Source organism: Haliotis rubra, unplaced genomic scaffold (assembly GCF_003918875.1).
Source record: "Haliotis rubra isolate DU_JTF1 unplaced genomic scaffold, ASM391887v1 Scf496, whole genome shotgun sequence".
NCBI lineage: Eukaryota > Metazoa > Mollusca > Gastropoda > Lepetellida > Haliotidae > Haliotis > Haliotis rubra.
The window spans coordinates 554,285-567,510 of NW_025767186.1; the positions used below are offsets into that span (position 1 = coordinate 554,285).

Genomic DNA, 13,226 nt, shown 5'->3' on the forward strand with positions numbered 1-13,226 from the left:
TTTGTGTCCGTCCCTCTAACTAAAGGATTAGTCTCCTTCCCTCTAACTAAAGGCTTAGTGTCCTTCCCTCTAACTAAAGGATTAGTCTCCTTCCCTCTAACTAAAGGCTTAGTGTCCTTCCCTCTAACTAAAGGCTTAGTGTCCTTCCCTCTAACTAAAGGCTTAGTGTCCTTCCCTCTAACTAAAGGCTTTGTGTCCTTCCCTCTAACTAAAGGCTTAGTGTCCTTCCCTCTAACTAAAGGCTTAGTGTCCTTCCCTCTAACTAAAGGCTTTGTGTCCTTCCCTCTAACTAAAGGATTAGTCTCCTTCCCTCTAACTAAAGGCTTAGTCTCCTTCCCTCTAACTAAAGGCTTAGTGTCCTTCCCTCTAACTAAAGGCTTAGTGTCCTTCCCTCTAACTAAAGGCTTAGTGTCCTTCCCTCTAACTAAAGGCTTTGTGTCCTTCCCTCTAACTAAAGGATTAGTCTCCTTCCCTCTAACTAAAGGCTTAGTGTCCTTCCCTCTAACTAAAGGCTTAGTGTCCTTCCCTCTAACTAAAGGCTTAGTGTCCTTCCCTCTAACTAAAAAGTGTCCTTCCCTCTAACTAAAGGCTTAGTGTCCTTCCCTCTAACTAAAGGCTTAGTGTCCTTCCTCTAACTAAAGGCTTAGTCTCCTTCCTCTAACTAAAGGCTTAGTCTCCTTCCCTCTAACTAAAGGCTTAGTGTCCTTCCCTCTAACTAAAGGCTTAGTGTCCTTCCCTCTAACTAAAGGTCTCCTTCCCTGTCCTTCCTTCCCTCTAACTAAAGGCTTAGTGTCCTTCCCTCTAACTAAAGGCTTAGTGTCCTTCCCTCTAACTAAAGGCTTAGTGTCCTTCCCTCTAACTAAAGGCTTAGTGTCCTTCCCTCTAACTAAAGGCTTAGTGTCCTTCCCTCTAACTAAAGGCTTTGTGTCCTTCCCTCTAACTAAAGGCTTTGTGTCCTTCCCTCTAACTAAAGGCTTTGTGTCCTTCCCTCTAACTAAAGGCTTAGTAAAGGCTAACTAAAGGCTTTGTGTCCTTCCCTCTAACTAAAGGCTTTGTGTCCTTCCCTCTAACTGTGTCCGTCCTTCCCTCTAACTAAAGGCTTTGTGTCCTTCCCTCTAACTAAAGGCTTAGTGTCCTTCCCTCTAACTAAAGGATTAGTCTCCTTCCCTCTAACTAAAGGCTTTGTGTCCGTCCCTCTAACTAAAGGCTTTGTGTCTGTCCCTTCCGGACCCGTAAAGATCCGGGTTAGAATTGGTTTTCTGCAATCCATGCTTATCGTAAGAGTCGACTAACAGGATTGGGTGCCGGGTGGTCAGGCTCGCATGACACATGTCATCGTAGATTGTCTGGCTCAGACTCGATTGTTTACTGACAGTAGTCACATAGCTGGACTGCGGTGTTAAACAACAAACCAACAACCAACAAACAACCATCTTATTCCAGAGTCTTCGAATGGTGTCCGGCTTAGGAATGGTACTGACGTCACCGAAGGACGAGTTGAAGTCTATCGCCAGGGGGCGTGGGGTACCATCTGTGACGACTCTTGGGACAGTATGGACGCCTTGGTCGTGTGTCGGATGCTGGGATACAAGTGAGTCCGCCAGTACTGTTCGGTGGGAGGTTTGAGTAAGTCAGTAGTGTGTGGTGGGTGGTTGAGTCAGTCACCAGTTGGGAGTCTGTCAACACAGTATTGTAAGGTGCTTTAGTGAAGGAAACACAAGCACACGCACGCACGCACACACAAAAACAGCTTTGGTATTAAAGTTATATGTAAGGGGTCCTCGGTTAATGTTTTTTGCAACTTTTCTACCACAGTGATGGGGAAGACGTGAACGCAACGTCTTTGCCAGGAGGAACGTTTGGTCCAGGTGTAGGTGTGATTGTCTTTGATGAGATGAGCTGTATTGGCGTGGAAGATAACATCCATGATTGCTCATCTTCTGAAGATCACAACTGCAACCACTTCGAGGACGCCTCAGCCAGATGCATCAGTAAGGAAAACCGACGAAAGTGATACAATTAGTACTACATCAATAAGAAACATTGCAGAGTGAGATGGGTATGACGTGGTAGTTGATGCATCAATGAGGAACACGGTAGAGTGAGATAGGTTGGGTGTGATAGTTGATACATCAGTGCGGAACACGGTAGAGTGAGATAGGTTGGGTGTGATAGTTGATACATCAGTGAGGAACACGGTAGAGTGAGATAGGTTGGGCGTGGTAGTTGATACATCAGTGAGGAACACGGTAGAGTGAGATAGGTTGGGTGTGATAGTTGATACATCAGTGCGGAACACGGTAGAGTGAGATAGGTTGGGTGTGATAGTTGATACATCAGCGAGGAACACGGTAGAGTGAGATAGGTTGGGTGTGATAGTTGATACATCAGCGAGGAACACGGTAGAGTGAGATAGGTTGGGTGTGATAGTTGATACATCAGTGAGGAACACGGTAGAGTGAGATAGGTTGGGTGTGATAGTTGATACATCAGCGAGGAACACGGTAGAGTGAGATAGGTAGGGTGTGATAGTTGATACATCAGTGAGGAACACGGTAGAGTGAGATAGGTTGGGTGTGATAGTTGATACATCAGCGAGGAACACGGTAGAGTGAGATAGGTAGGGTGTGATAGTTGATACATCAGCGAGGAACACGGTAGAGTGAGATAGGTTGGGTGTGATAGTTGATACATCAGTGCGGAACACGGTAGAGTGAGATAGGTTGGGTGTTATAGTTGATACATCAGCGAGGAACACGGTAGAGTGAGATAGGTTGGGTGTGATAGTTGATACATCAGCGAGGAACACGGTAGAGTGAGATAGGTTGGGTGTGATAGTTGATACATCAGTGAGGAACACGGTAGAGTGAGATAGGTTGGGTGTGATAGTTGATACATCAGTGAGGAACACGGTAGAGTGAGATAGGTTGGGTGTGATAGTTGATACATCAGCGAGGAACACGGTAGAGTGAGATAGGTTGGGTGTGATAGTTGATACATCAGTGCGGAACACGGTAGAGTGAGATAGGTTGGGTGTGATAGTTGATACATCAGCGAGGAACACGGTAGAGTGAGATAGGTTGGGTGTGATAGTTGATACATCAGTGAGGAACACGGTAGAGTGAGATAGGTAGGGTGTGGTAGTTGATACATCAGCGAGGAACACGGTAGAGTGAGATAGGTTGGGTGTGATAGTTGATACATCAGCGAGGAACACGGTAGAGTGAGATAGGTTGGGTGTGATAGTTGATACATCAGTGAGGAACACGGTAGAGTGAGATAGGTTGGGTGTGATAGTTGATACATCAGTGCGGAACACGGTAGAGTGAGATAGGTTGGGTGTGATAGTTGATACATCAGTGAGGAACACGGTAGAGTGAGATAGGTTGGGTGTGATAGTTGATACATCAGCGAGGAACACGGTAGAGTGAGATAGGTTGGGTGTGATAGTTGATACATCAGAGCGGAACACGGTAGAGTGAGATAGGTTGGGTGTGATAGTTGATACATCAGCGAGGAACACGGTAGAGTGAGATAGGTAGGGCGTGGTAGTTGATACATCAGTGAGGAACACGGTAGAGTGAGATAGGTAGGGTGTGATAGTTGATACATCAGTGCGGAACACGGTAGAGTGAGATAGGTTGGGTGTGATAGTTGATACATCAGTGAGGAACACGGTAGAGTGAGATAGGTAGGGCGTGATAATTGATACATCAGTGAGGAACACGGTAGAGTGAGATAGGTAGGGTGTGGTAGTTGATACATCAGTGAGGAACACGGTAGAGTGAGATAGGTTGGGTGTGATAGTTGATACATCAGTGAGGAACACGGTAGAGTGAGATAGGTAGGGCGTGATAGTTGATACATCAGCGAGGAACACGGTAGAGTGAGATAGGTTGGGTGTGATAGTTGATACATCAGTGAGGAACACGGTAGAGTGAGATAGGTAGGGTGTGGTAGTTGATACATCAGTGAGGAACACGGTAGAGTGAGATAGGTTGGGTGTGGTAGTTGATACATCAGTGAGGAACACGGTAGAGTGAGATAGGTTGGGTGTGATAGTTGATACATCAGTGAGGAACACGGTAGAGGTAGGTAGGGTGTGATAGTTGATACATCAGTGAGGAACACGGTAGAGTGAGATAGGTTGGGTGTGATAGTTGATACATCAGTGCGGAACACGGTAGAGTGAGATAGGTTGGGTGTGATAGTTGATACATCAGCGAGGAACACGGTAGAGTGAGATAGGTTGGGTGTGATAGTTGATACATCAGCGAGGAACACGGTAGAGTGAGATAGGTTGGGTGTGATAGTTGATACATCAGTGAGGAACACGGTAGAGTAAGATAGGTTGGGTGTGATAGTTGATACATCAGCGAGGAACACGGTAGAGTGAGATAGGTAGGGCGTGGTAGTTGATACATCAGCGAGGAACACGGTAGAGAGAGATAGGTTGGGCGTGGTAGTTGATGCATCAGTGAGGAACACGGTAGAGTGAGATAGGTAGGGCGTGGTAGTTGATGCATCAGAAAAGAACACGGTAGAGGGAGATAGGTAGGACGTGGTAGTTGATGCGTCAGTGAGGAAAACGGTAGAGTGTATAGCAAGTGTTAGAAGATCCTCTGTACCTACTCCTCTGACATGATCACTTAGCTGATATTTACTGGACAGAATCTAGCTGTATATGCAGGATTAACCTTGTGGTCTGCTGACGTCGCTGTTTGAAAGGAACTAGTTGTAGACTTGGTACAGCTGAACTTCTATTTCACTATTCATCCTAATAAATTTTCATTGCAGGCAAAACTCCAACATCCACGTCTGCATTTGACAACAGTACCTTCATCCAACGTAAGTCTTGTATTGTTCAGTCGTAGCTTTTGTTTGGACTATTGTTTCAAAGCTTCAAGGTATACAGTGTGTGTCTGCAATTGGGAGCAAGGCTGTTACCTTGAAGACCCTCTACAAGAACCTTTGCATAATATCCATCTTACGAACAAATGATTTTCCCATCATTTTCGACACACCTGATTATTATTTTCCCAAAGTAGTATGCTTAACACCAATGTCGTCATTTTGTCTGCTGATATCTGCAGAGAGTATGGTGGATGCTGTGACTGTCTCCTGTGACTCGCTCACCATGAAGGTGACTGTCGATCTCTCACAGATTGAGGACGTCTATCCACAGCTGGCGGAAGGAACAGAATACTTAACTCTCGCCAGTGACAACTGTGTTGGGAACATAAACAACAACACCATCGAATTCAACAATGACATCACAGATTGCGGGATGGTGTCCATGGTAACGTGTTTTGTAGACACAAATTACATATCGAATAATTAGTTCAGAGTTCGATAAATAGTTCAGTAAAAATACGCAATGCGAAAAAATACGAACGAATTACTGATACACTCTGTCCTCATTCTATTTCTTCTCTCAGCAAAATCAAGAATACATCATCTACCGCAACAGACTGGTCTCTCACCCGAACGGCTCCGGCGACTCGGACAACAGCAAGATCTCCCGCGGCTTTAACTCTGTTGCCATCCCTGTCACGTGTTCCCTGGCCAAGAGGGTCAGTTTGACCGCCCGGATGATCAGCTACCTGAAGACCAAGAAGAGCACTACTGTACGCGGTTATGGGAACTTCACTGCTCAGATGAACTTCTATAAAGACTTGACTTTCAGCAGGCAGATCTATGACTACCCGATGTACGTGGAGCTTGGGGAGGAGGTGTACGTGGAGGCCCGGATACTCACCCGGGACAAGAGCCTCAAGGTGGTGCTGTACGACTGTCAGGCAACACCTGGTTCAAACTCTACAAATACTGACGTCTATACTCTCATCTCTAAAAGGTAGATATCCCCCGTTTATAGCTGCCAAACACACAGAGGCACACAAGATTACCACTCTTTCCCACAACACACTCATCACTAGACAACTGTCGTCTCCACAACACACTCATCACTAGACAACTGTCGTCTCCACAACACACTCATCACTAAACAACTGTCGTCTCCACAACACACTCATCACTAGACAACTGTCGTCTCCACAACACCCTCATCACTAGACAACTGTCGTCTCCACAACACCCTCATCAATAGACAAATGTCGTCTCCACAACGCGCACATCACTAGACAACTGTCGTCTCCGCAACACCCTCATCACTAGACAACTGTCGTCTCCACAACACACTCATCACTAGACAACTGTCGTCTCCACAACACCCTCATCACTAGACAACTGTCGTCTCCACAACGCGCACATCACTAGACAACTGTCGTCTCCGCAACACACTCATCACTAAACAACTGTCGTCTCCACAACACACTCATCACTAGACAACTGTCGTCTCCACAACACGCTCATCACTAGACAACTGTCGTCTCCACAACACCCTCATCACTAGACAACTGTCGTCTCCACAACACCCTCATCACTAGACAACTGTCGTCTCCACAACACAGTCATCACTAGACAACTGTCGTCTCCACAACACACTCATCACTAGACAACTGTCGTCTCCACAACACAGTCATCACTAGACAACTGTCGTCTCCACAACACACTCATCACTAGACAACTGTCGTCTCCACAACACGCTCATCACTAGACAACTGTCGTCTCCACAACACACTCATCACTAGACAACTGTCGTCTCCACAACACGCTCATCACTAGACAACTGTCGTCTCCACAACACACTCATCACTAGACAACTGTCGTCTCCACAACGAGCTCATCACTAGACAACTGTCATACAGTCATCATATAGTCATCATACAGTCACCATACAGTCATCATACAGTCACCATACAGTCATCATACAGTCGTCATACAGCCATCATACAGTCTCCACTAGTAGTGAGTGAGTGAGTTCAGTTTTACGCCGCACTCAGCAATATTCCGGCTATATGGCGGCGGGCTGTGAATAATCGAGTCTGGACCAGACAATCCAGTGATCAACAGCATGAGCATCTAACCCTGCGCCACTGGGATCCGATGACATGTGTCAACCAAGTCAGCGAGCCTGACCACCCGATCCCGTTAGTCGCCTCTTACGACAAGCATGGGTTACTGAAGATCAATATTCTAACCCGGACCTTCACGGGTTCACCACTAGTAAGATTCATTACCAGTAATACAATCATCATACAGTCGTCATACCGTCATCATACAGTCATCATATAGTCACCAAATAGTCATCATATAGTCACCATATAGTCATCATACAGTTGTCATGCAGTCGTCTCAAGTAACACACTAATCAGTTTCCTTACGATCCACCGGCCAGATGCCCAGTTGACAGTTCAGCACAGATACTGACTTCTCCGAACGCCACTGCCGCTAGATTCCACTTCAAGACGTTCCAGTTCCTGCAGCGGGAGGGTAAGGTGTTCATCAAGTGCGCACTGCTGGTGTGTAACGTCACAGACAAGTCCCAAGTCTGTAGTACAGCATGTTCCAACGGTGGCCGCAAGAGACGCAGTGCCGAAAAGGTTCACTTCGTGGACGTCATACAGGGGCCGCTGATACTGAAGAACAAGGCTCAACCAGGTAACTACATCCGCAAGTCGCACTTTAACAGGATTCCAGCATTAAAATTCTGATAATTTCTCTGTACTGTAGGCGCCCGCCAATGACGCACCAATCAGTTGACTGTACTGTAGGCGCCAACCAATTACACACTTATCAGGTGACTGTACTGTAGGCGTCAACCAATGACACAATTATCAGGTGACTGTACTGTAGGCGCCAACCACTGACACACACTTATCAGGTTAAGGCACTGTAGGCGTCCACCAATGACACACTAATCAGGTGACTGTACTGTAGGCGTCCACCAATGACACAACTATCAGGTGACTGTACTGTAGGCGTCCACCACTGACACACACTTATCAGGTGACTGTACTGTAGGCGTCCACCAATGACACACTAATCAGGTGACTGTACTGTAGGCGTCCACCAGTGACACACACTTATCAGGTGACTGTACTGTAGGCGTCCACCAATGACACACTTATCAGGTGACTGTACTATAGGCGTCCACCAATGACACAATTATCAGGTGACTGTACTGTAGGTGTCCACCACTGACACACACTTATCAGGTGACTGTACTGTAGGCGTCCACCAATACTGTATGTAGGGTCCACCAATGTACACTAATCAGGTGACTGGTAGGCGTCCACCAATGACACACACTTATCAGGTGACTGTACTGTAGGCGTCCACCAATGACACACACTTATCAGGTGACTGTACTGTAGGCGTCCACCAATGATACACTTATCAGGTCACTGTACTGTAGGCGTCCACCAATGACATACTTATCAGGTCACTGTACTGTAGACGTCCACCAATGACACACACTAATCAGGTCACTGTACTGTAGGCGTCCACTAATGACACACACTTATCAGGTGACTGTACTGTAGGCGTCCACAAGTGACACACTAATCAGGTGACTGTACTGTAGGCGTCCACCAATGACACACACTTATCAGGTGACTGTACTGTAGGCGTCCACCAATGACACACACTTATCAGGTGACTGTACTGTAGGCGTCCACCAATGACACACACTAATCAGGTGACTGTACTGTAGGCGTCCACGACTGACACACACTTATCAGGTGACTGTACTGTAGGCGGCAATAAGTGACACACTAATCAGGTCACTGTACTGTAGGCGTCCACCAATGACACACACTTATCAGGTGACTGTACTGTAGGCGTCCACCAATGACACACACTAATCAGGTGACTGTACTGTAGGCGTCCACGAATGACACACACTTATCAGGTGACTGTACTGTAGGCGGCAATAAGTGACACACTAATCAGGTCACTGTACTGTAGGCGTCCACCAATGACACACACTAATCAGGTGACTGTACTGTATCAGGTCACTGTACTGTAGGCGTCCACTAATGACACACACTTATCAGGTGACTGTACTGTAGGCGGCAATAAGTGACACACTAATCAGGTCACTGTACTGTAGGCGTCCACCAGTGACACACACTAATCAGGTCACTGTACTGTAGGCGTCCACCAATGACACACACTTATCAGGTGACTGTACTGTAGGCGTCCACCAATGACACACTAATCAGGTGACTGTACTGTAGGCGTCCACCAATGACACACACTAATCAGGTGACTGTACTGTAGGCGTCCACTAATGACACACACTTATCAGGTGACTGTACTGTAGGCGGCAATAAGTGACACACTAATCAGGTCACTGTACTGTAGGCGTCCACCAATGAGGCGTCCACCAATGACACACACTTATCAGGTGACTGTGACTGTACTGTAGGCGTCCACCAATGACACACACTAATCAGGTCACTGTACTGTAGGCGTCCACCAATGACACACACTTATCAGGTGACTGTACTGTAGGCGTCCACGAATGACACACTTATCAGGGTGACTGTACTGTAGGCGTGTAGGCGTCCACCAATGACACACACTTATCAGGTCACTGTACTGTAGGCGTCCACTAATGACACACACTTATCAGGTGACTGTACTGTAGGCGGCAATAAGTGACACACTAATCAGGTCACTGTACTGTAGGCGTCCACCAATGACACACACTTATCAGGTCACTGTACTGTAGGCGTCCACGAATGACACACACTTATCAGGTGACTTTACTGTAGGCGTCCACTAATGACACACACTTATCAGGTGACTGTACTGTAGGCGTCCACCAATGACACACACTTATCAGGTCACTGTACTGTAGGCGTCCACCAATGACACACACTTATCAGGTGACTGTACTGTAGGCGTCCACTAATGACACACACTTATCAGGTGACTGTACTGTAGGCGTCCACTAATGACACACACTTATCAGGTGACTGTACTGTAGGCGTCCACTAATGACACACACTTATCACTTATCAGGTCACTGTACTGTAGGCGTCCACCAATGACACACACTTATCAGGTGACTGTACTGTAGGCGTCCACTAATGACACACACTTATCAGGTGACTGTACTGTAGGCGTCCACCAATGACACACACTAATCAGGTCACTGTACTGTAGGCGTCCACCAATGACACACACTTATCAGGTCACTGTACTGTAGGCGTCCACGAATGACACACACTTATCAGGTGACTTTACTGTAGGCGTCCACGAATGACACACACTTATCAGGTGACTGTACTGTAGGCGTCCACTACTGGCGTCCACCAATGGCACACACTTATCAGGTGACTGTACTGTAGGCGTCCACGAATGACACACACTTATCAGGTGACTGTACTGTAGGCGGCAATAAGTGACACACTAATCAGGTCACTGTACTGTAGGCGTCCACCAATGACACACACTTATCAGGTCACTGTACTGTAGGCGTCCACCAATGACACACACTTATCAGGTGACTGTACTGTAGGCGTCCACCAATGACACACTTATCAGGTGACTGTACTGTAGGCGTCCACCAATGACACACACTTATCAGGTGACTGTACTGTAGGCGTCCACCAATGACACACACTTATCAGGTGACTGTACTGTAGGCGTCCACCAATGACACACACTTATCAGGTCACTGTACTGTAGGCGTCCACCAATGACACACAGTTATCAGGTGACTTTACTGTAGGCGTCCACCAATGACACACACTTATCAGGTGACTGTACTGTAGGCGTCCACCAATGACACACACTTATCAGGTGACTGTACTGTAGGCGTCCACCAATGACACACACTTATCAGGTCACTGTACTGTAGGCGTCCACCAATGACACACACTTATCAGGTGACTTTACTGTAGGCGTCCACTAATGACACACACTTATCAGGTGACTGTACTGTAGGCGTCCACGAATGACACACACTTATCAGGTGACTGTACTGTAGGCGTCCACGAATGACACACACTTATCAGGTCACTCGAGTAACAAAATGTCCTTCATTTTGATGCATTGGATTATTCAGTACTTGTTAAAGATACGTGATGTTGGGTTTTCTCTTTTGTTGTGTCTTTGATTTACGGACATTACATGGGATATACAACCATTTCTTGTATTCCAGTACACAAGAGTTCAAGCACAATTCACGTGGGAGCTATCATTGCGACGTGTGTCGTTGTTGCGGTCGTTGTCGTTTCGATCACGCTGTTTATGTTTTCACGAAAGAAGAAGGCCACTTGGTTCTCAAATCAAGCGTACAACGACTACGACAACCACAACGACATGGTATCGATGCTGCAAATGACACCTCCTCCTCAAGTTAGAGATTAGCGATGAAACGGTGCCAGGGCATCTTCCTCAGCTCGCCGTACGTCCATCTCGTTGTACAGATACTTAAGCCGCGCATCTCGAGATCCTGTACTGTTTATCTGGCGCACAGTTTACTTTGAAGCCTTATTTACCTGGCGCACAATTAAGATTAAAATACTGGTTAATTTGGTGCACTGCTTACTTGGACTTGGTGCTCATTGATTAACTGCTCATGGACTCCGTGCTTTGCTTTAAAACACTGTCATTCTTGAGGAATGCATTTATCTTGATGCATTGCATTTGCTAAAATGTTCTTCGCAACGTACGGTTAACTAAGATATTTGTTCTGTATTTAGTACTTATGCTGAAACATCGTAACTTTCGAGTTTCGTCGGTTGCCTAGATCCTCACACTCATCCCATGTTTTTCCACATTGTATATATGATTGAATTTGAAAAGAGTTTATGTATCCAGTAGTGATTCAGTGAGAAAAGATTTTATGCATGTGTAAACGCTAAAGCAGATGCTCCTCTAAAGGGGCTAGTGTGGTGCTATTATCTCATATATTTGTTGTCATGACGCCTAAATAAACTTACCAAACATGGGACTTCTGTACTGTCTTAGAATCGGAAGTGGAAACATCAACAACCTTCCTATCTGGAAACATATGGTCCTCATTCCTACAAAGGTAAGACAGACCACGCCCATGTCATGTCAACCTCTCTACTTATAAGGCTAGACAGACCACGCCCATGTCATGTCAACCTCTCTACTTATAGAGGCGGTGGGGTAGCCTAGTGGTTAAAGCGTCGGCTTGTCACGCTGAAAACCCGGGTTCGATTCCCCACATGGGTACAATGTTTGAAGCCCATTTCTGGTGTCCACCGCCTTAATATTGCTGAAATATTGCTAAAACCGGAGTAAAACCATACTCACTCACTCACTCAACTGATAAGGGTAGATAGACCACGCCTATGTCATGTCCATATCTCTACTTATAAGGGTAGATAGACCACGCCCATGTCAACCTCTATATTTTTAAGGGTAGACAGACCACGCCCATGTCATGTCCACATCTCTACTTATAAGGGTAGATAGACAACGCCCATGTCAACCTCTGCTTTTAAGGGTAGACAGACCACGCCCATGTCATGTCCATATCTCTATTTATAAGGGTAGATGGTCACGCCCATGTCAACCTCTCTACTTTTAAGGGTAGATAGACCACGCCCAATTCAACCTCTCTACTTTTAAGGGTAGACAGACCACGTCCATGTCAACCTCTCTACTTATAAGGGTAGATAGACCACGTCCATGTCATGTCCATATCCCTACTTATAAGGGTAGATAGACCACGCTTATGTCAACCTCTCTACTAATAAGGGTAGATAGACCAAGCCCATGTCATGTCCACATCTCTACTCATAAGGGTAGATAGACCACGCCCATGTTATGTCCATATCTCTACTTCTAAGGGTAGACAGACAACGTCCATGTCAACCTCTCTACTTATAAGGGCAGATATACCACGCCCCTGTCATGTCCCTATCTCTACTTATAAGGGTAGATAGACCAAGTCCATGCCATGTCCATATCTCTACATATAAAGGTAGATAGACCACGCCCATGTCAACCTATCTACTTATAAGGGTAGATAGACCAAGCCCATGTCATGTCCACATCTCAACTCATAAGGGTAGATAGACCACGCCCATGCCATGTCCACATCTCTACTTTTAAGAGTAGATAGACCACGCCCATGTTATTTCAACATCTCTCCTTATAAGGGTAGATAGACCACACCCATGCCATGTCAACCTCTCTACTAAAAAGGGTAGATAGACCACGCCCATGTCATGTCCATATCTCTACTTATAAGGGTAGATAGACCACGCCCATGTCAACCTCATTACTTACAAGGGTAGACAGACCACGCCAATGTCACCCTCTCTACTTATAAGGGT

General features: G+C 46.2%; 1 protein-coding gene across 1 annotated transcript in view; it reads left to right on the forward strand.

Annotated features, from left to right (window-relative positions):
- Nucleotides 1-11,866, forward strand: part of LOC124291549 (deleted in malignant brain tumors 1 protein-like) — a 28,217-nt gene extending 16,351 nt beyond the window's left edge. Inside the window, exons 10-16 of the mRNA XM_046728566.1 lie at nt 1,444-1,591; nt 1,816-1,991; nt 4,798-4,848; nt 5,094-5,299; nt 5,439-5,854; nt 7,298-7,560; nt 11,075-11,866. Of these exons, the coding sequence (XP_046584522.1) occupies nt 1,444-1,591; nt 1,816-1,991; nt 4,798-4,848; nt 5,094-5,299; nt 5,439-5,854; nt 7,298-7,560; nt 11,075-11,283 (1,469 nt within the window). The 3' untranslated portion in view covers nt 11,284-11,866. The remainder of the gene's footprint in view (nt 1-1,443; nt 1,592-1,815; nt 1,992-4,797; nt 4,849-5,093; nt 5,300-5,438; nt 5,855-7,297; nt 7,561-11,074) is intronic.
- Nucleotides 11,867-13,226: the final 1,360 nt, after the last annotated feature.